This window comes from Propithecus coquereli, unplaced genomic scaffold (assembly GCF_000956105.1).
Source record: "Propithecus coquereli isolate 6110/MARCELLA unplaced genomic scaffold, Pcoq_1.0 Scaffold28, whole genome shotgun sequence".
NCBI lineage: Eukaryota > Metazoa > Chordata > Mammalia > Primates > Indriidae > Propithecus > Propithecus coquereli.
In genome coordinates, this window is record NW_012148396.1 from 12,197,579 (window position 1) to 12,219,028 (window position 21,450).

A 21,450-nucleotide genomic window follows, 5' to 3' on the forward strand; every position below is an offset into this window, starting at 1 on the left:
CCTGGGGGTATAGTGATCTGCCTTCCAGCCCAAGACTGGGTGAGGGGCACCCAGGGGAATGGCAGCCTATACCAGATAGCGACATTTCTCTCAAACATCAGTTAGTATTTGTGCGTGAAGGGTAGATGTACTGTTTGCAATACAGGGGCCTAAGAAATAATACATTAGAAATACATGCCAGAAGCCCCTGAGGAGCAAGTCAGGAATGGGACAGATGAGAGACAGGGCAGAGGGAGATTTCTCACTACTCTACTGAAAGTGGACCCATGTGAAGGTATTTTTTATGCCTCTGAATTAAATTTTGCTGAAATAAGCAGCAAAGAAAGGATAGACAGGGCCCTGTGGCTGGACACCAGTGGGCAGGAGAAGGGCAGGCCTGGTGGGGGCTCTGGGCCCAGGGGAAGATGCTGGGGGCAGTGCCCAGACAGACCTTGGCACTGGGGGCCTCTTACCTCCCGCCCTCCAGCATCTCACCTACTATTTCCACTCCCACCTACTCCTTGCAGGTCTCTGCGCCCACCTTCCACCAAGAAGCCCCTCTCTTGAGGCCACCCCTGCCCTCGGACCAACCCCTCCCTCTTCAGAACTTCTCTGGCCCAGGCCACTGCCCTCCTCCTCCTGACCTCCCAATGCTGGGGCTGGGGTGGCACCTCCTTGGTTCTTTCCTCATTAGCACTCTTTTCTGCCCACCACCTAAACCCCCTGTCTCCCGCCTGGGCTGGCTGCCCCGACTTCCCATAGGTTGGGTTGCCCCAGGTCCTGGCTCCCTCAGCCCCTGACCTCAGTGAACAGCTCCTGCCCCTCCTCCTTCTCCTTCACACCCCATCCAATCATCAGCAAGTCCCAAGGGTACTGTCTCTGAAACACCTCAGGACTTGAATTCTTGCCACCCCCGCAGCCATCTCCTGGCCAGATCCCTCGACAGCCTTCGACCCAGTAGCCCTCATCCCCTCGTGCCCCCTCCTTCCTCTGCTCAGAACCCTCCTGTGGTCACAGCCCTCACCGTAGCACAACCAGCCCCTCACAGACAGGTGCACTCACTTCTCCAGGTAGATGGCTGACAGGCTGCGCACCTGCTCCAGCTTGCCGAGTGTCAGCTCCAGCTCCGAGCGCAGACTGGGGGCAGCCGGCGATGGCTCAGGCAGGGCCAGGACCTTCTCAGCCTCCGAGGAGAGCCGGGCAACCCCCTTGCCCAGCCCCTCCACCTCAGCCTGTGCTTTCTGCGGAGAGACCGAGCAGGGCCACGCTGATCCCCAGACCTAGCACAGCACCCTTCGAAGGCCCAGGGAGGGAGGTGGGGCTGGGAAGGGACAGAGACAGGGGAGGGGAGGTGCCTGCCTGCTGCTCGGCGATGCGCTGAGCACACTCCCGCGCTGGCTCTTTATCTAGGGGCAACCGCAGACGGTGCACAGTGCGAGTCTCCCAGGCCTCCAGCTGTAGCCGGATGTCCTTGAGCTCTGAGATGCAACGCTGACAGCGAGACTCCTCCTGCTCGCCTGGGGGCACATCCAGGTCACTCAGGTGCCCAGCCCATCACCAGCCTCCCATGCTCCCAGGCCCTGCTCGCCTCATACCCTGCTCCAGGCTCTGCAGCAGCTGCTGGTAGTGGCGGCTGCAGGAGCCATACTCGCGCTCGGCTATCAGCCGGTCCTCAGGCCCAAAGCCACCAGCATCCTGGCTGTCCCGCAGGAAGGCCTGGTAGTGCAACTCCAGGCTGCGCAGGGCTTGGCGCTGCTCTTCTGGCTTCAGCGTGCGGAACTGGGAACAGGACATGGGGATGAGCACGGGGTGAGCAGGCTGGTCTCCTCCTCCCATCTAGAGAGCCCGTGGCCAGTGAGCAGTCGTACCGTGACCAGGGACCAGGAGCGGATGAGCTGCACATCTCGGGTGAGGTTTTGCCACGCCAGAAGGCTCCGCAAGTCCACGTGCAGCTGGTGCCACAATGTGACCAAGGCCTGGTGCTGGGCCTCCAGCCTGGCAAGTCAGGACACAGTCAGGGTGTCTCGGGCCCACCTGCTGCCCACCCCTCCAGCTGCTGACCCTGGCCACCCACCTGGTAATGGCCTCCTGGGCCTCCTGGTTGGGGGGGGGCACGAGGAAGCACACAGAGGGCACAGCAGCCTCGCTGCCAGAGCTGCTGAGCACCTTCCAGTGGGATGGCTGCGCAGGGCCTACCAACTGGCATTCGTCACCCTTGTGCACGGTCACCTGGGACAGTCAGAATCAGTAACGATGTGGCCACACCTGTGCCCTGCCTGGCCATGCCCCTCCCATGTGACCCCTGGCCCAGCCCTCACCTCCACCTGCTTGTAGTCACACACGGCCAGCAGAGGCACATGACCCCGCATAGGGTAGGCTGGGTTGCGGGGCTTCAGCTGTACGATGGCCTTGGCTCGCCTGGCCAGGCCTGCGAGGTGGCCCTTGTACTCGTTCACCTGCTCCTTCTCATCCTGTGGGGGAGGGGCAGGTCAGGTCGACACGGCCGAAACCAGACACAAGGCACGTCTGGTTGAGGGCCACGAAGACCCACGGGCCTGCCACAGTGAGGTGCAGACATGCCCAGCACCCCCAGGACAAGTCTATGAGGACTTCCTGGTGCTCTGGGGTCAGTGGGCAGTTGGAGGCAGCAGGTGTGGCTGAGATAGGCCCCAGGAGATTTCACCCACCCTCTTCCCTCCTGACCAGGACTGGGTGCCCTCCTGTGCCCCAGACCACCCACTATGTCCTCCAGGATCGGGAGTATAGCCTGGCTGTGCACCAGCCTCTACGGTGTCCTCTCCCCTCCCACCTCCCCCCCTTCAGGCAGCAGGTCACCCGCCTCCCCCATCCAACCCCTCCGTGCAGGGCAAACCCCATCAAGGACTGCCCAGGCTGTAAGTCAGAGTCCACTCTGGAGCTGTCTTCACCTCTCCTGCCCTCTCCTAGCCCTTGCCCACCACAGGAACCTGTCCAGTGTCCCATCCCTTCTTCCTTCCATCAGCCCCCAGCAAGTATGCTCTGCCCTCCCAGGTGCCCAGCCACCCCTCTGCTCTCTACAGCCCTCAGACTGTGCCTGCTGCAGGCCAGAAAGCCAGTGCACTCGTCTATGATAAAAGGGCTGGTGATGGCAGCTAACTTCAGGCCTCTGTTTGCTCCGCAGGCTCCAGGGGTGGGGGATTCATATCAGCTGCCACCAGCCAGCTCCCTGTATACCCGCACCTTGTCTCCCCCACACTCAGTGGCCTCTATGCCCCGCATCATGTATCCCCAACCCCTGCTGGCCTCTCTGGCTGCTCCCACCCCCAGAGTACCATGCAGCCCAAACCCCAGGCCAGACTCTCTCTCGGCACTCCTGCCCCGAGTCTGCCTCACCTGGGCGTCCTGCAGCAGGTCCTCGAGCCGGGTGACAGTGATGGAGCGGTCGCAGCTGTACTTCCTGCGCAACATCTCCTGAAGCTTCTGCAACTGCTCCTCAGCCTCCCGCACATCTGAGAAGAACTAGGGTGGTGGAAGGGGGTCATGCCACGCTGGGGCTCTGGGCCCCAGCCCCAGAGCTGCCCCAGTGTAGGCCTAAGGGGTGAGGCCTGAGGCAAGGGACAAGGAAGCCCCTGGGAGGCCCAGGGAGAACTCCAAGCCCAGTGGGACAGAGTTCAGGAAGCAGCTGGCAGCATCTGAACAGACAGGAAGCTATTGGTCAGGGCCCACGCATCTGCCACGGGGGTCCAGGGGTTCCTCCAAGGCTGCAGCTGAGCTGAGTGGGGTGGGGGGCTCCTGCTCTCACCTGGAAGTAGGCAGTGTTCTCCTTCAGGTGCGCCTCGATGCAGCAGCACAGCTGTAGCATCCAGCTCCACTGGGTCTGCAGGGCAGCCTGGAAGGACTGCAAGACAGCGAGGTCCTTGTCAGGCCCCATCCCATCCCTGGGGCCCAGGGTGGTCCCCACAGCCCTGCCCCACCTCTACTGTGGGCCGAGCAGGGTGGTCCTCCCGCAGCAACCGGTCGCCGGTATTCTGGAGCTCCTTGATTTTCTTTTCCTTCAGCTCCAGCTCACGCATCAGGGCCTGGCAAAAGGGCAGAGGGTCCCAGGGACGGTATCGGGTTACGCCAGGGTCTGCCAGTCTCCCAGCAAACTTGACTCGAGTTCCGTATTGGTGTCTGTGGAGCCTGGAGCTGGAACTGACCGGCCACCACCCGAGGTGTTCCCACCCTTGGGGGACAACCACAGGCACACGCGGGGTGGTCACGGGAGAGTTCTAGAAGGCGACTGCCTGCCTCACCGAGTAGCTCTCCTTCTTGGCAGACATGTTGGCATTGCGCTCACTCCAATCGAAGCCCACTTCCTCTTCCTCCTTCTCATTTAGCCACATCAACTCCTTGGTGGCTGCCACCACAAAGTTGTGCAGGCTTTCCAGGCACCTGAGGCGGGCCTTGGAGGAGTTCTGTGGGCAGGCAGGTGCGTGTCAGCAGGCCACAGCCTGCCCACATCCCCCAGCCCCTGCCCAGTCCCCCACTCACCAGCAGCTTGGCATACTGCAGGTCCAGCCGGCCCAGGCAGTCACGGTAGGCACCCCGGGTGGCAGGGGAGAGCTGGCCCTACAAGAGACAAGAGGGCTGAGGCCCGCAGTGGCCGGGGCCTGGCCTCCCACCCACTGCCCACTCCTTGGGCTCCACTCACCTCATCACTCCGCGCCCGCTCGATCTTGGCCCGGAATTCCTCAATGGACTGATGCAGGCCACGGTGGCCACCCAGCTGTGCCTCCACACTGGGCAGGTCCACACCCCACTCAGCGCCATCCACCCGTCGCTGGTTCTCCTCCACCCAGGCCAGCAAGTCCTGCAGGTAGCGCAGTGTGGAATCCTCAAGCTCAGGGCGCCTCTGCACACTCTGCAGCGTCACCTGGGTCACCTGGGTCACAGGGGCAGCCACGCCTGCCTTCAGCCGGAGGTTGTACTCGGTGCGGATGGCCACCAGGCGTTCGTGCAGGCGGTACACCCTGGGGCAGCAGAGTCAGGGAGGGGGTCAGCCAAGCCTCAGGCTGCCCATACCCAGGGCACCCAGGGATGGGTGAGGGTGGGCCCCACCTGCGGTACATCTGCTCGCCCTGTGGGTGCCGTCCATCCTTCAGGGTCTGCACGTCGTTGAATAGCAGTCGGATCATGCCATCTGCCTTGTCCAGGTCCCGTTCCACCTCCCCCGCGCGCTGTGGCACTTTGCCTGCCGCCAGTAGCCGGACATCCTGCAAGGTGGTTGTCTGTGACACAGAGCCCAGCTGATCCACCTCCTGACCCCACAGGGGCCTCAGCCAAGGTAGCTGCCCTCACCCACCTCCCCAGCCCAAGTCCCAAGATGCCTGTGGCCTTGTGCGTGACTTTCCTCTTCCTCCCCCAATAAGCTCCTGCCCAGGCCACAAAGCCCCATGCATGCTGGGCCCCATCGGCACTCAGCTGGCAGAAGGTCTGAGTCTCCTTCCCCACCAACCCCTCCCTAACACCAAGCCACTGTATGGGAGGAGGACTGCTTGGTGCCCAGAAGCCAACTCTGCCCAAAGCCTGCGGTGAAAGTTGGCTGCACACCAGGAGGGAGGAGCTTAGGCTTCCCCACCCCAAAGCCCGCCCCTGCCTGGCCAGCCCCTGCCAGGCTCCCTGGCTGTAGGGCGGGGCAGGCTAAGGCTCCCGCCTCCCTCCTGCCCCCCTCCCGCCCAGTCCTACCCCTCCCCTCTCCCTCACCGACTGCAGCAGGGCGTCGGCCTGGTTCAGCTGTTCCTCACATAGTCCAGCCTCCATCTGCAACTTGCTCACTATGCGCTGAAGACACTCCAGCCTGCAGCCCAAGGTACCCAGGGACCCACTTGTAAGCCGGGTCAGCCGCCACCCTCCCTGGCCACAGAGCGCAGCCCCACTCCTGCTCCAGCCTCCCTGGCCACAGAGTACAGCTCCCCTGGGCTCCAGCCTCCCCTGCCCACTGGCCCTCGGGTTAGCAGCAGCTCAGTTCCCTGGCCTGGGGGGGTTTCCTCCCCAGGCAGTGACTCACCCTCGGGTGGCTCCCCTGCTACCACAGGGCCCCACCCACTGGGCCTCCCCCACCCCCGCCAACCTCTCAAACTCGCTCCGGAGCTGCTTCTCCCGCTCTAGGATGGCCACGTGCAGCTTGCCCCACTCCTTCTCCACGTCCAGCGGGTGGTAGCCAGGGGGCACCTTGAGCTGGCCTGCTTGCACCGCGACCTGTGGGCAGGGCCAAGCTCAGGCTTGAGACTGCAGGGGATAGTGGTGAGTGTGCTGGGCCCTCAGGCCCACAGCCCACCAGACCTGAGACAGCCCTGGTCCCAGAGGCTCAAAAGGCGAGGCCAAGTTGAGGTCCAGAGGAGCCTCCCACGACACCCCTTCACCTCCCTAAGGGATACCCCCTCACCTCCAGGGACTGGTAGATGCCCTTAGACCGGTTCTTGTCTGCCTCCTTGGCTGGAAGCTCTGTCTCCTTAAACTTCAAGAACTGGCACCACAAGATCTGTGGGCACAGGGGTATCAGCACCATGCCAAGCCCCCAAGGCAGGCCCAGGACCCCTGCCCGAGTGGCAGACCCACCTCAATCTCCTCAAAGCTGGAAGGGAACTTGTGTTCCTCAAAGGCAGCTGTGTGGTGCCGGATCCACTGCAGCAGCAGCAGCACCAGCTCCCGGTACTCCTGCCAGCGAAGCTGCAGCTCCTGTGAGCACATGAGCGAGGGGCCGTCAGGGCCTGTTGGGGGCCGTCAAGACACAAGGCCCACCTGCCCCCCAGGCCCACCACTCACGTTGGCCCTCACCCCATCCTGTGCGTCTGGCACGCGGGGCATGGCATCATACAGGGATGAGACGTAGGTGATGATGGACTTCTCATCGGGCTGAGGCACGTCCACATCTGTGGGGGAGTGGGGGGTCAGAGGAGGCTTTGTCTGGTGGAGGGGAGAGGGACAGGGAGGAGCCAGCGGCACGCACCCTCTGGGTCCAGGAGCCGAGTCACTCCCAGGTCCCGCTCTGCCACAGAGAAGGCCTGGTCCAGGTTCTCCAGGTTGCTCTGACGGTACACCTTGTTCATGTCGATGAGCATGGGCCTGTGGTGGGCATGGCACAGGCATGGTGCACTGAGTGCAGGGCACTGGCCAGCCAGGCCCCTTCTGAGCTGTCCAAATGGGGCAGATGCTCATGGCTGTGAGAACCGGTGGCCCAAGGCTTTGAGGAGGCAGCAGTGCTTCTCAAGGGCCCGGAAGGAGGTGGGTCGGGTGCCAGGGTGGGGCTGGGCCCTGCTGGCCTGTACCGCCCAGAGGCGGCTGGCATTCACCCTCCCTGCCCTGACTTGTCTGAAGTTGCCCAGCTGAGGTGCCCTGGGGGGTGCTCCTGGCCCACAGCCCTTCACTCCCCAGTACCACATACTTATGCCGGTGGATGATGGCATTAAAGAGGCGGCCGTCGCGCCAGCTGGAAGTGAAGTTGTCACAGCGCAGGCCCTGGTAGCCCTCCACCATGCGCTGCGACCACAGCAGCAACTTCTCCTTGGCCGTCATGTCCTCCGACTGCCCGCTCACCTGGATGTCCGAGATCTGCCCCATGCAGTGAGCAGGAGGGAGCAGTTCAGCCCAGCTGCCTGGCCTGCCCAATGCCCATGATCACTTGCATGAGGGCAGGTGGCTCAGCACTCAGCTGGGCTGCGCAGGGTGCCCAGGGCCCTCCCCTTGGGGAGCCACTGGGACCAGCTACATCTCAGGGCCACAAGCCCAGGCCACTCCAGCCAGCCACTGGGGCCACAAAGTAAGTCGGAGCCCCAGCCCCCACTGCCATCACCTTGACTGAGGCCTGGGGTACACCCTGTACCCCCAGAGGCTGGCACAGAGGTGGTGGAGAGTGGACACAAGAAGAGCAGGTGCAGACCCCCAACGCTGGCCCAGAACCCCAAGGCCTAGGAAAGCCCCTCTCTGCTTGCTGGAGGTAGGACCCTGGGGGCTGTGAATGGTGCGTGGGCCTGGCAGCCTGCCTGCCCTGCTGTCTGTCATCCTGCTGGCCCATGTGACTCAGCTACCGTGCCAGCCAGGCTCTGCCTGCCCAGCTCTCAGATTTGTGGCTTCCTGTGCAGCCAGGACAGGCAACGGGTGAGTCAGCCGGTGCAGCCTATGGTGCTCCAGAAGTTTCCCCAGGGCAGGCAGCAGAGAACACATTCCTCCACAGGGAGGCTCCAGGCCCTGCCCAGCTGGGGCCAGAGGGCACAGAATGGGCTTGGAGAGAGGCCTAGGCCCTCAGGCCAGAGCCAGCCAAGGGCTAGGGCTGGCAGGAAGGTGCCCAGGTGCCACCACGCTAGCCCACCACCCCAGGAGCCCACAGCAACCCTGAAGACTCCTGTGGGTGACCATTCTACCTGGAAGTGCAGAATAATTGTCCAAATCAGGCCGAGGGTCAGCTTGGGGTTGCCATCAGCAATGTCATCATTCCTGATGTTCACCAGCTTCACCTGTGAGCAAAGAACTCTAAGTCATGGCCCACGGGGCAAACCTGGCTGCCGTCAGGGGCCTGGGGCCAGGTGGGCAGCCTTACCTGGCGGTGACGGAGGTAATCCAGGGCAATCTGGACGTTCTGTAGCTTGTGGAAGCGCATCCTGCCCTTCTCCCGAGGCTGTGAGAGGAGGCATGGCATGGTCAGCATCTACATAGCAGCTGCAGCTCCTGGGCCCCACCCCTCAGTACCCCACAAAGCAACTACAGCGACCAGGGCAGCAGCCCCTCCCACACCCCAGGTGCACCCTCCCCAGCTTAGAAAAGGAGGACACCAGCCCAGAGTCTGGGCCAGGCCCAGCAGGGGCTTGGGAAGTCCAGCAACCCAGGCTGCGGAAAGGAAGGAAGGGTGGTAGGGAGGAGACATGGTCAGGAAGCGGCGTGTGGAGGGCAGTGGTGGTAAGGGGAGGGGGGTCCTCCTGCCTGGCGGTGGCAGCCACGGCAGCTGCTGGTGGGTCCCAGGCCCAGCCCCAGGCAGCACAGCAGGCAACTTGACGCACAGCCATCTGCCTACCCAAGGGCCAGGCATGGGTCAGCTAAACTAGCCGCCAGCCCCGGGTGAGCTGGGCTCCACCGTCTCGGGTTGCCCACGTGCCGCTGTGGCCAGCAGGCACAACAACCACTCACCAGGCGCAAGCTCCTGATTACGTCCCGCTCCCTCGGCTGCCCAGCCAGAGCAGGGCAAAGGGTAAAGAGCAGAGGTCAAGGATCAGAGTCCAAGCAGCAGAGAAACCAAAGCAGAGCAGAGCATGAGGTTACTGTGTCAGGGCTCCAAGGCGGAGGGCAGCAAGGGTCCAAATGGCCCAAGGCACAGGGGTCGTGGCCACTCCCAGGCCAGCCCTCAGCTGCAATGCCCCAACACCCTGGATGGGCAGGCACCATGGGGCAGGCCGGCCTGCTCCCCGGGAGAAGGCAGGAGGGGCTGAGCTGGACACAGAGTGGGCAGGAGAAGGTCCCAAGGAGGGAGGGCAGGCAGGGGAGCCCAGGTGGAGGAGGCGGGGGCACACGCACCAGGCTGTCCCCCGAGAGGACCTCCAGCAGGGAGATGAGATTGTGGCCATCTCGGAGGTCTTCATATAGATCACTGATGTGCCTCTGGGCCTGTGGGGACAGTAGAAGCTGGGCTGACCACAGATCCCCACAGCCACCAACAGGCCCTGGAAGGCAGAGCCCAGAACTGGGCATTGACCCCAGAAGGGCAGAGATGGGGGTCTGAGTCCCTCAGGGCACAGAGCACGGCCTCTGCCCCTTGGAAGCACCTACCTCTACCCTCCAATGCTACGGAGAGGCCAGGAGAGACCAGGAGAAGGAAGAGGAAGAGTAAAGAGACAGGAACGAGCATGGGGAGGAGAGAGGACAGAAATAATAGGTTTCAGAGATGAAAGGTGAGCACAAGGGCAGGGTGAGGACAAACATGGGGCGGGTAGGGGTACCCTCCTCCCCGACCCCCAGCCTCCTCTGCCTCAGGACAGGCTCCTGAACACATGCCACTGACCTTGATGAGGTGCTTGTTGACCCACTTGGTGAAGGTTTTCTTCTGCACACGGTCCCGCTCATCTGGGTGGGGGACAAGGCCAGTTTACCCAGGGCCTGGGAGAAGCCCAGAAAAGCCCCAGGGGCAACCGCCGTGCAGACATAGAGGCCTGGCTGGCTGGATCCCACCTGAGGAAGCCCCCAAAGCCTCCCTGAGATCCCACAGAGAACCAGCCCTCCCCTCGGCCCACTGCCCTGCCAGGACAGCAGAGACCCCGGTGCCTGGCCTGGCCAGCTCTGGTCCAAGCAGGGGCTCAGACACAGGGAGGCCTGCTGCTCAATCCTCCACTGTCTGCCCTCAGAGAGGGGAGGGTCCAGAGCCATGCCCAGATTGCACAAGTCCCAGCCTGCTCTGCAACACGCTGCCTCTGCGACCTAGGTGGAGGTGCAGCAGAGCCAGGGAGTTCGGGGAAAGCTGTGTCCTTCCAACAGGGCAGTGGGCCTTCCCCAGGGCAGGGAGAGCCCCTCAGCCTGCCCTGGCCCTACAGCTAAGGCTCAAATGCCCTGGATGGCCTTGTGGACGCTGGGCAGCCCGATCCGTACTGGGCATGGGTGGCCGACCCCCCAGTGTCCCCCCACCTCAGAGTCTGGGCCCCCCCCCCCCCACTGCCAAGGCTTCCTGCCACAGGAAGCAACTGCTGCTACAGAGGCCCGCCCTATACGGCAGGGAGTGCCCGCTACCTTTCTTGCCCTCCGAGGCCCTGAGCACAGCCAGGTAGAGGTTGTCCTCCGAGCTCGTTCTCTTGCGACCCAGGCCCTCCGGCTCAGGCACACGGAGCTGGTACTGGGACATGGTGCTGCCCCGCCCCTCTGCTGCCCTGTTCCTCCACCCTCAATGCTAGGCAGCCCTGAGTGGCACACAGGCGGCTGCGGCAGCACAGGATGATCCCTCGGCACCGGCTCAGCTCAGAGTCGGTGTGGACACTCCCTGCCCGCAGTACTCCCCAGCAGGCGGCTGTCCCGCCCCAGCCCCACCCTGCCTGCCAGAGAGGAGTGTCCCAGCGGGAAGGAGGAAGGCAGCTCCTCCCCCACAGCCACACCCTCGGCCCGCCAGAAACAGGAAACGGGGGTTTCCTCACCCACCATGCCCACCGCAGCCCTGGGGGATGGCACCTGGGGATGCAGGGGAGCCTTGCACTTCATGATACAGACTGGTACCAGGACCGCAAAGGAAGGCACGCCATCCCCACAGCCACCCAGAAGGACCCCCCATCATGGGGAGGGGCCCCCACCACACAGGGCTGGCGCCTGACCGGGGCTGGGGCTGGGCTCCAAGGCCACACCTCTCTGTTTCCTGTGGCTGCTCTAAACCACACCTCCTCGTAGACCAGCACTAAGGGACCACGCCCTACCCTGTGGCCCCCATCCCTGCCAAGCTCCTGGGGGGGGCCCCCCCACTCCCAGCCACAGGGGTCCTGTGCCAGGCCAGCCCCTCCCAGCTACCCACCAGCCACGCCCTGGAGCAATGCCTGCCTGCAGAGCCCACCCAAGCCCAGGCTGACCAGGCAGCACACCTCAGGGCAGGGGCGCATAGCTAAGCACTGACTCAGAGGCAGGACCGCCCAGCTACAGGGACACTTCCACACATGGGGGGTGACGCTGGGGGTGGAGGGGGACCCAGCCAGTGAGTCAGGGCTGGGGAGGGGGGCCCAGGCACTTTGACTCACTGGAAAGGAAGCCACACCTGGGGCAGGACGTGGGGGCTGCTTGTCGGGTGAGGCTTGCAGATAGCAGCTGCTCTGGGCTGTAAAGGTGGAAGACCCAGGCAAGGGCACCAAGGGCGCCAGTGACTGATGGGCCTGCCCTGGTGGGGCCTCTGGCTCTCTCAGGTCCGTGGCCTACGGCCAGCATCTAGGACTGCCCAGCCCACCCAACCACCATAGGAAAGAATGCACCACTCCAAACCACAAGAATTTTCCAGTCTGTGCATCTGGCTTGATGTGATCCAGCTGTGAGGTACTTAAAGAACCGCCCCCCCCCCACTTCCCACAGTGCCCTCAGGCCTCGGGCCTCAGTTCCAGGAAAAGTTCACCCCACCCCATTCCTACTACCCCTCCGTGGCCAGGCGAGGGAGCCCAAACTCCCATGGAATAGGGGGTACCCAAGCCAGGCAGGGGTGGTTAAGGCCCCACCTCCCATGCCTAGGGGCATAGCCCCAAACATCTTACACCCACCCCCACCTCTGAAGATAACCTATCTCCAAGCCTGGACTCTAAGCCTGGCCTGAGATTCAGGGAGCCCCCTTTACTCTGCCCCCTGTGCAGCCCAGCAGCCCCCTAAACCCCACCAGACTCCAGTTTATTCCCTCCTGAGGCCCTCCACAATCCCAGATCTGACCCCACATTGGTCAGTGTTCCCAGCATGCTCTAGAACATCTCACACCCACACGTGCCCACCTGGCCCTCCCCAGGTTTGGAGTGGTAGAAGCCTGCCTGCCTCTTCAGAGGCCCCAGCAGTGCAGGGGGTGCTGATGGGGGGGCACCTTGCAGGAGTGGGGCTGCCATTCTGCTAAGGGGCACACACCACAGGATTCTGGGAACGGGGTGGTGGGCATGGGGAACTCCAGGAACTGCCTGAATCTGGAGGATCCTGGGCCTAGGGATGGAGAGGCATGTGGGCCCCCACCCTAGGCCCCCACCAAGCCCCTTCTCCAGCCTACTCTGCCACTAGGGCCTCTAAGGATGCTCCGAGCAGGGCTGGGGTCCCGCCTCCTCAAGCCTAGCTCCAGCACCCCTCCCCACTCGAAGCCTTCCTGCCTCTGGTGCCTCCTTCCTGTGAGCTCCTCCTCCCTCGTGACCCCTCCCCTCCCAGGCCTGCCTGCTCCTTGCCCCTTCTCCAGTCCATCCTATTCAGACCCTCAAACCAATAGGCAACTGCTCCCAGGCTGGCCAGCCCCCATCTCGCCCAGCCAGGCCACGCCCCCTCCTCCAATGCTGCCACACACCTTGCCTGGCCCTCCCATCTCTGTCGGTGCTGCCCCAGACACCCCCAGCACTACTGCTCCTGCACATCTGTCTGACTCCTGTACAGTCCAGGCAGCTGACCCTCAGCTGCTAGCACAGTGTCCCTTAGGGGACAGAAGCTGCCCATGGCCCTCTGAGGAGAAGCATTCCCCCGCTTTTTTTACAGATGTAGAAACTAAAGCCCTACGGAAGGCTTGTGGAAGCCCTACGGCTAGCGAAGATCTGGTCCTGGCAGGGAAACGCCCAAGACTGGGAAGGGAATCCCACTGGCCAAGGAGAGCTGCAAGTCAGCAAAAGTCGGGGAGCCCAGCGCCTGCCTCCCTCCCTCGCTCCTCCCTCCTGCCCACGCCTGGCTGGAGACCAAGGCCAAAGCCAAGGCTGGCAGGGAGCAGCTGGGGGTGGGGTGGGCCGGCCCTGCCCCTCCCCCACCCTCCTTCTTAAGAGACAAACTAGTGGGCCAGGGACGCCACTGGGCCTCACTCCCCAGGTGTTTCCGGCGGAGATGGAGGCGGGGTTGCACCTGGGCCAGGCACCACCCTCATCCCAGCCCAGGCAGCAGTTCCCAGTAGAGACCTGGCCCGTCCAGGTGAGGCTACAGCAGATCCTGTGCCACTAACCCTTGTGGCCGCACCCACCTATGCAGCACAGCTGCCGGTAGAGGTAGCCCCTGCGGGTCCGCTCGCAGCCCCCATCCAGCCAGCACGGCCGCTCCAGCAGGACCTCTCTCTGTGAGGCAAAGGCGCCCCCCACCTCCCACATGCCTGCCACAGCCACGAGCCCCAGGTGGTCTGGGGTCACCCACGGACAGCAAGGTGGCTCTGCTTCCAGCCCAGGCTGCAAGGCTGCTCTCCACATCCCCCGCCCACCACGGTGGGAGGGAGGGCCAGACCAGAAGAACCTGCCCCTAGCGGGGTGGCTCCGCCCAGCACAGGCCAGGAAGCCCTGCCCCAACCCTGGGAGAGAAGCCGCTCAGCCCCAGGGTCGGATGGGAGGCTGCCCTAGGACAAAGCAGCCTAGGAGTTGCCTGGGGCCCAGGCTCCCTGGGAGGGGAGCCCCGGGGGACACACAGACTGGGAAACTCCCCTAGACTGACGTCTGCCGGAGGGCCACTCCCAGCAGGATGTGCGGTAGGGGCCGTGGCCACCAGAAGGAAGGTGGGGGATGGTGTGCAGGCGGTGGGTAAAAAACAGTTAAGAACAGGGCCCAGGCCTCTAAGCCTGGTACCGCCGGGGCTGGAGGAGGGGAGGGCAGCAAGTGAGCCGAGAGGGGAGCCCCCTTCCCACATGCAAACGGAAAAGAGGGGCTGATGGAGGGAAGGACAGCATCTGGTCTCCAAACAGAACAATCTGAGGGAGAAGAAGGCCTCAGCCCTCAGCCCAAGCATTTTATTGAATGTCCCATCCCTGCAGCTGAGTCACCAGCTGCTCCCAGGAGCCCCCAGGCCACACCTAGAAGACCCATCCTAAATCAGATGTCAAGTTCAGCGATCCACCACTGGAGGCAGAGACTGAGCAGCCCGTTAGGGGGCAGCCCTGGTCAGCTTCCCCCCACCAACAGGAGAGTCCCATCTGAGGTGTGGCTGGTGTCCCCATTAAGGCAGTCCCTCTGGCCAGAAGCCCAGGCGCAGAACTGCCCGATCCTCAGCCCCGCCCCAGGCTCCATCCATTTCAGCTCCACCCCATCCTGTGCAGGGCGCAGCTGCTGCCTCTACCTCAGGCGATGGCCCAGAAGCTGGTGACTTTGAGCTGGGAGGGCAGAGTACAACCTGGCTGCCTGCCCCAAATATGGTCCTAGCCCTACCTGAGGGCACGTGGCACCTGGCACCTGCCTCCCCTCTGTGCAGCTTCACACCACATTCTGTGGGTGGGGAGATAATGCCCACCTCAGTCCTGCCCAAGACAGCCACTTGGGCTCATCTGTCCCTGCTGTGGCAGCTGGGAGGGGCCTCCCTTCAGGAGGGGACGCTCCTGCACTGCCCAGGCTCTCCTTCCATGCACCTGACGGGTACAGCTCCAGGCTGAGCACAGCCACAGAGCCCTGCCCCATACTGGAAAGCAGACAGGGTCTTTGAGGCAAGGTAGGGGCAGAGGGCCAACACAGCTTTCTCAAACACTCGCCTCCGGGTGTTTAGCTCAGACACAGGAAGAGGAGGGTGCAGGGAAACTCGAGGGGTGGGAAGGAGGCGGCCCCTCCGCCTCTGCCCCGCCCCCAGCTCCCTGGCAGGGGCGGTGGCCAGTGACAGTGGCTGAGACGGTAGCAGCAAGCAGTGCTTACCTTGCTCGTCCGGCGCCTGCTGACGCCCCCTGCACCAATGCCACACAGCAGCCAGGGTGACAACATGGCCCACAACCACCAGGGAGGGAAACAGGCTGCCCGACGGCTCCATGGCCGCCACCCACAGCTGCCAGCGCCGCCCTTCGTGTGCCAGGAGCTGGCTGCTCCAAGGCTGGACAGCCCCCTCCCTGTGTGGAGGGCGCAAAGGGGAGCGCCCAGGGACCAGACCAGCGCCTGCCCTGCCCGCAGGACCGCCCTCAGCCGCAGCAGCCTGGGGACCAGGACAACTCCCGGCCGCTGCACCAACTGGGCTCACCGCCCTCCTTGCCTCCTCCCTCCTGCCCGCCCAGCACCTCCCCACCGTTGCTCCAACCTCAGACCAGCTCAGCTGTCCCTGCGCAGAGCTATGAGCTCAAGGTTAGCTGGAGCCTTAACCCCTGCCTACCCATGGCCACACCCGCCAGGAGGAGGGGCCTATAGTACGCATGGCCAAGCCGCAGCCCCCCCCAGCCCAGCCTGGCCACCTCAGCACAGATCCGCCTGCCTACCCAGCCCCCCCCACCCAGCTGTCTCCACCAGAAGGAGGGCCCAAGCACCCCATTCTACCTCCAAGGGTGCCCTCTGGGGACAGCTGCCAGGCGATGCCAGTGCCCTGGTGCCCCCACCCAAGGCCTACAGCTGACCCCACCACACTCAAAGACGTGTGCCAGCCTCACAAGTCCCGATGCCCCCATGTGGGACCTCGGACAGGGTCCAAGGAGGGGGTGGGTGAGGGCCTGGGAATCGGACTAGGTGCAGGACGGAAGGACAGAGCCCTGGCCTCCAGCCCCTGCCCCAGCCCCAGCCCTTTGTCCCCTCTCCTCAGCTCAGCTCTCACAAGACTCTGAAGGGCTGCCCCACCTACCGGGCACGATCTTCATTGGGGACAGCAACGGGAGCCCACAGGGCAGACAGGGAACGGGCGAGGGGTGTGGGGGGTCACAGGCCCTGCGGAGGCAGTGAGCCGGCAGCAGCAGCAGCCGGTGGGAGGAGGGTGCGGCAGCGGCTGTCAGCAGCAGTGCATGGGGGAGGGGAGCAGAGCAGCGGGCAGGGGCCCAGGGGGATATAAATATCTGAGGAGGGCAAGCAGGGCCCGTCACTGGTCCAGACTTAGAACATGACGTGCAGAGCGAGGGCGTCCAGGTTCTGTGGCCTCCTGGAGCCGGGTCTGGCCGGGTAGTGCTGTCCAACACCCCTGGGTGCCCACTGGTGATTCCAACCACACAGAGCAAGGCACAAGGACCTCGGGCTCATGTCCCATGGCGGAGAGTGGCACCCGCCCTGTCTGACCTGCCCACACCAGGGGAAATACCACTCAGGCCAAGGGACGCCGCTGCCCTTTCTCCCAGAGGGCCCAGCGCAGGTCACTCAACACAACACCTGGCCCCAGGGTGACAGGACAGCCTCCCCAAGGTCACACTGCTGGCCAGAGACTCAGGCAGCCCAAAATCAGGGCCCAGGCAGTGTGAGCAAGTGCCTGCCCCATAGCACAGGGCTGCGCCTCCCTACCCCAAGCCTCTTCAGTTGTCCCAAGCAGGCTGGGACGGGGAAGGCCCTTCCTGGGCCAGAGAGGGACACTGTCCTGGCCCCACCCACAACCCCAAGCAGCCCTGGTCTGTGGAAGGCCTGAGGTTGGAGATCATGTCAGCAGGCAGGCCCTGCATATCCCGTGCTGATCTGGATCCCACTGCACCCAGGGAAACAGGATGTGGGGGCATAGTCCTACCCACCCCCCTCCTCCCAGGAGCCAGGACCTGCTGGCCAGAGCCTGGGTCTGGCCCCGGCACACTGATAATGGAACATCTCATTTTGTGGTAGACTGACAATGGAACATCCCATTCTGCGGCACTTCCTTGGTGCCGTTGTATTGGAATTCTAAACAACCCCTGTGGAGCATCACACAGGTGAGGACCTAAGGAACAGAAAGGGGAGGAGCCCGAAGGGCTCCCATGAGGCCGAAAGGGGAGCCCAGATGTGAATCCAGGCTGTCTCTGCCCTGTGCAAAGCCTCTGCCTGCAGCAAAGCACAGCAAACCACACATGGGGTGGGGTCATGAAGGGGCCGGGTCCACAGCCCAGGACCCTGCAGCCCCATGCTTCAGAAGCTCATTTCTGAAGGAAACTGGTCTGCGGTGGCTGGCTCTGGGCAGCTAGGTGCTGGGCTAGCTCAGGCCACCAACAAGGATGGGGGACACCCACTGCCCCAAAGGCAGGCCAGCAAGGGCCCAAGTCCTGGCTGAGCCACGGTAGCGGGCAGGGTCTTTGGTCCTTTTCCACCACCTGGCTATAGGGGGCCTCAGAGGAGCCTGAGTGAGAACTGGCTCCCAGAGGTAGTAGTGCCTCTGGCTGCAGTGGGCAGCCCCTCTACCACCCCACAGAGACCTGGATATGGCCTGGGCTTTTGGGACACCCACACCACACACACCCACACCACACACAGGGGCAACTCTGAGAGGGCCGTGCCCATCCCTGTATTCCCAGGTTCTGGCATCTGAGGGCACTAGAACTGTGTGGGTCTGAGGCAGAGACAGATCTGCACAAGGCAGCCCCTCCAGGGCTCCTGCACAGGCTGCCAGGGAGGGCCCAGCCCCAGCAAAGGCCTGGGTCCCTCCCTCTCTCCTCTCCCCCTGCAGCCCCATCTCTGCCTTGCCCTACCTTGGCCCAGCTGAATCAGCTCCTCCATGCTGTACCTGTCCATGGCTGCTGAGCACAGGCCAGGCCGCTCACACCGGCAGAGAGGAAGGCAAGGCAGGAAGGAGGGAAGGGGTGGGAGGCAGAGGGAGGGCTCACTCATGCCCTGGCCTCCCCGCCCAGCGCTGGGAACAGCGGCTCCTCCTCACTCCTCATGGCCACCCTCAGTGAGCGAGCAGGAGCCCAGTGTAGACCGACAGGACGGGTCAGACCAGCCCAGGCAGACCAGCCTGGGGGTGCAGGGAACCAGCCTGCCTGCGATCCCTGAGCCCTTAGGCCCCAGCCCACTGGTCTTCCCTAATGTGTCTGCCCTGCCCAGCCCACCCCACAGCTTTCCCTTCCCTCTGCAGGCCCCACCAGCCCAGCCCTGCCACTCTACCCACCCACATTCCAGGCACCCACGTGCCCTGTGGCATTCAACAGCCACGTGGAAGCAGAGCCTCAAACTCCCCCCCAAGCCCTGCTTCTAAGCACCCATGTCTCCCCAGTCCCCAAAGCTGGCCCCTTCCTGTGCGAGACCCCACAACCAGCTCAGTCCCAGGCACTATGGTCTGGCCTGAGCCAGGGTGGCACCTCCTGTCTCTGCCTCTGCCTTCCACCCTCCACACCCCTTTCCACCTAGCTGCTGTAGGACCCGACAAAATGCAAATTTAATCCCACCATAACTCCGCTTAAAAACCTGCCAGAGGTCTATAGACATACCCCACGTGCAAAGCTAGTGATCATCACAAAAAGTTGGTCCCATCTCCAAACAGGGTGCTACATATAGCTATGAAGAAGAGCAGGGCAGCTCTGTGTCCACCTCCGTGTCTCCTCCACAATGGAGGGTCACGCAGGGAAGTTAAGTCCTAAGAGTATCCTCTGATGTCCACATAGGGGCCCCTGCTAAGTGGAAAATGTCTCTGGCAAAGTTCATCAGGTGTCTTTTCTCTACACAATTCTCAGTTCACCCTGAATTTTGAACCAGGGAAAATGTTACTATTCAAAACGTAAATGGAATTCACATACAAAACCCACCCCAACAGCTTGCTACCACTCAAAGTCAACCCAAACTCCTTGCCCGAGGCACAGGGCCAGCCCAGGTGTCCTCGCCCTGCCCTCCGGACACAGCACCACAGCCTCCCTCTCTCCCTCTTTCTGCTGCTCTGGGCAGGGCGGCACCCCTCACCCAGGCCTCAGCTCAGGGCACCTCTGTGGAGGACCTCCCTGACGGCTCCTGTCGCACCTCCCAGAGCTCTCCCTTCACCCAGCTCATCCCCACATATCTGGGGGCTACCTGGGACAGGGCTCAGTTTGGGTCCGGCCCTGGCCCGCATGTAGCTGAACAAGCAGGTGGACGCCTTCCCACATGGATGTGCTCCCTAGAGGCCCACAGGGCCCAAACCTAGAGACAGCAGACCACCAGGTCGGCGGGCACGGGGCACACAGGCAGGGGTCAGGTACGGCAGGCACTCCCAATTGGCCTTGCTCTGTCCTCAGCTTCCTAGCCAGAGCTGATGGACAGAGGCCGCCCTCCTAACCAGGGCCATTTTGGTGACCAGTGTAGTCACCCCACAAGCTCCTGAACTTGCCCTTCTGCCAGCTGTTCCGCCATGGAGGGGCCATGCCATGGGGAAGGACAGGGTCTGTGTGGCTCATTACTTGGTCACTTTTTTAAAATTCTGAGAAGTGGACAGTTTTTGGTGCCTTCAGAACTGCCCCAACCTATATGTGGAGCCATCATGATCCCTGCCAATGACAGGGGCCTGGGACCTAGCCTTGGCCCTGAGCCACACCCAGCACCCAAGCCTTAGCCCTCCCTCAGCCCCCTGCCCCAAGCTCCACCCTGTGAGGTTGTGGGGGGTGGGGGGCATGGTGGGGTGCATGCTTGCTGGCCCTGACTCAGCCTGGAGCTGGAGCTCATTTCCTGTTGGAAACTGTGAGCTGCCACTGGCGGTTGTGGCTCGGAAGGGAAGACTGAGTCACCTCCTAGGGGACACGGGTTGGGGGGGGTGCCCTCCACTCTGCCTGCTGTGGCCACACCCAGTCCCCCCTTCCTGGCCTTGCTGCCAACTGCTGGCCAGCTGGCCCGGCCTGGCCACAGACAAGGAAGGAAGGAGAGAAGAGGGGAGGGGCTCGCACTCACCACACCCAGGGCCCAAGGATGGGGAGAGCGCTGGTCTGCCAAGTGGCTGAGAGTAGGCAGGGGCACAGGGGGAGGGGAAGCCAGGGGACCAGAGCCTTGACTACACGCCCAGCAGAGCGGTTTTCGTCTCATGGCTCCACTTGGGAGACAATGTCACTGCCTATAGAGGAGCTAGAGAGGCCACACCACTTGCCAGAGGCATGGGGAGAGCCAGAGGCTGCCCTCCCCCTACCCCCCCAACCTCACTGACCCTCCCAGATGGGCTCCCACAGAACAAGCCAGCCAGAAGTGGGGCTCCCGCTCAGCACCCTGCACAAGCAGCTGTACCCCAAGCAGCTTGGGCCTGTACCCGGGTCCCCTCATCCCATTCTCCTGGCAGGCCCCTGCCCACCTTGCTAGCCTCAGCCCAGGTCCCTTCCCCATCCCTTAGAGAACAAGTTTCTCCCCCAGTGGCGAGCCACAGAGAGAGGGGTGGAGGCCAAGCCTACCTTGTGCTGGGGAACCCAGGCTGCCCTGAGCTGGCACTGAGGGCACTATGCTCTGGGAGTACCTGAGAGGGCTTCGGGCTGCATAGGACACATCTGCCCACCTGGGTCCTGCTTGCACAGGTACAGTGGACAGAAGGAGGCCACAGAGAAGGGACGGAATGAGGGGTCCCTGGGAGGGACGACAGGACCTGTCCCACCCTCTGGGACCTGGTTCCTACCTGAGAGGGGCCTACCTGACTGTGCCAGAACCCGCCAAGCCCTAGCCTCTGCCCAGGGCCTAGCCTCTGAGGTCTGCTCTCCTCCCCATCCCACCCAGGGCCATCCCCCACGCTGGTCAAGCACCTGGTTGCTGGTGATGCCCAACACTCTCTGTGCAATACTGAACCTGAGCCAACACCTGGGGCAGGTGTCGCCCCACTGTGCAGGCTCATAGAAGTGGAGCAGTTCACCCAGGCCACACTGTCCCAAGCCAGCACCTGTTCTGCACACCCCTACCTCTGTGCAGAGGGGCCTCCAGGCAGAAAGGCCACTGGGACAGGGAGAGGAGTGACAGGGGACAAAGGCCAAGGCAGTGCTGGGGAGACGGGCAGGGGTGAGCCAGCAGCTGGCCCCTCAGGCCCTGCGCCCAGCCCTGGGGTATGCCTGGGGATGGGCTGGCATCAGCCCACAAGCCCCTCCTTGGCTGACCCACCCCAAAGTCCTCAGCCCAGAAGGAGGAGCCACATGGGTCCACTGACCAGCCCACCCAGCACCCTCAGATAGAGAGGGCGCCACCTGCCGGCACGAGTAAAGCTCCTGCACACATGCTGCCTGCCCCAGCCCACCAGACCTCAGCTTGGGCGTCT

The 21,450-nt window shown here is 63.3% G+C and overlaps 1 protein-coding gene across 7 annotated transcripts in view; it reads right to left on the reverse strand.

Annotated features, from left to right (window-relative positions):
* PLEC (plectin) overlaps positions 1–21,450 on the reverse strand; it is a 59,231-nt gene that overhangs the window by 13,392 nt on the left and 24,389 nt on the right. For 4 of the 7 annotated variants that reach the window (XM_012648030.1, XM_012648034.1, XM_012648035.1 and 1 more), the window contains exons 2-25: positions 9,989–10,050; positions 9,505–9,594; positions 8,537–8,614; positions 8,361–8,453; positions 7,385–7,551; positions 6,950–7,065; positions 6,766–6,872; positions 6,559–6,678; positions 6,386–6,481; positions 6,071–6,198; positions 5,704–5,797; positions 5,059–5,213; positions 4,652–4,970; positions 4,492–4,569; positions 4,254–4,415; positions 3,933–4,037; positions 3,761–3,856; positions 3,352–3,477; positions 2,298–2,450; positions 2,054–2,208; positions 1,848–1,974; positions 1,575–1,758; positions 1,339–1,496; positions 1,042–1,220 (exon numbers count right to left, since the gene is read on the reverse strand). In XM_012648030.1, coding sequence (XP_012503484.1) covers positions 1,042–1,220; positions 1,339–1,496; positions 1,575–1,758; positions 1,848–1,974; positions 2,054–2,208; positions 2,298–2,450; positions 3,352–3,477; positions 3,761–3,856; positions 3,933–4,037; positions 4,254–4,415; positions 4,492–4,569; positions 4,652–4,970; positions 5,059–5,213; positions 5,704–5,797; positions 6,071–6,198; positions 6,386–6,481; positions 6,559–6,678; positions 6,766–6,872; positions 6,950–7,065; positions 7,385–7,551; positions 8,361–8,453; positions 8,537–8,614; positions 9,505–9,594; positions 9,989–10,050 — 3,148 coding nt within the window. Of the gene's footprint in view, positions 1–1,041; positions 1,221–1,338; positions 1,497–1,574; positions 1,759–1,847; positions 1,975–2,053; positions 2,209–2,297; positions 2,451–3,351; positions 3,478–3,760; positions 3,857–3,932; positions 4,038–4,253; positions 4,416–4,491; positions 4,570–4,651; positions 4,971–5,058; positions 5,214–5,703; positions 5,798–6,070; positions 6,199–6,385; positions 6,482–6,558; positions 6,679–6,765; positions 6,873–6,949; positions 7,066–7,384; positions 7,552–8,360; positions 8,454–8,536; positions 8,615–9,504; positions 9,595–9,988; positions 10,051–10,707; positions 10,820–15,263; positions 15,439–21,450 lie in introns of those variants that run through there. The other 3 variants (XM_012648032.1, XM_012648033.1, XM_012648031.1) reach the window with 3 other exon arrangements.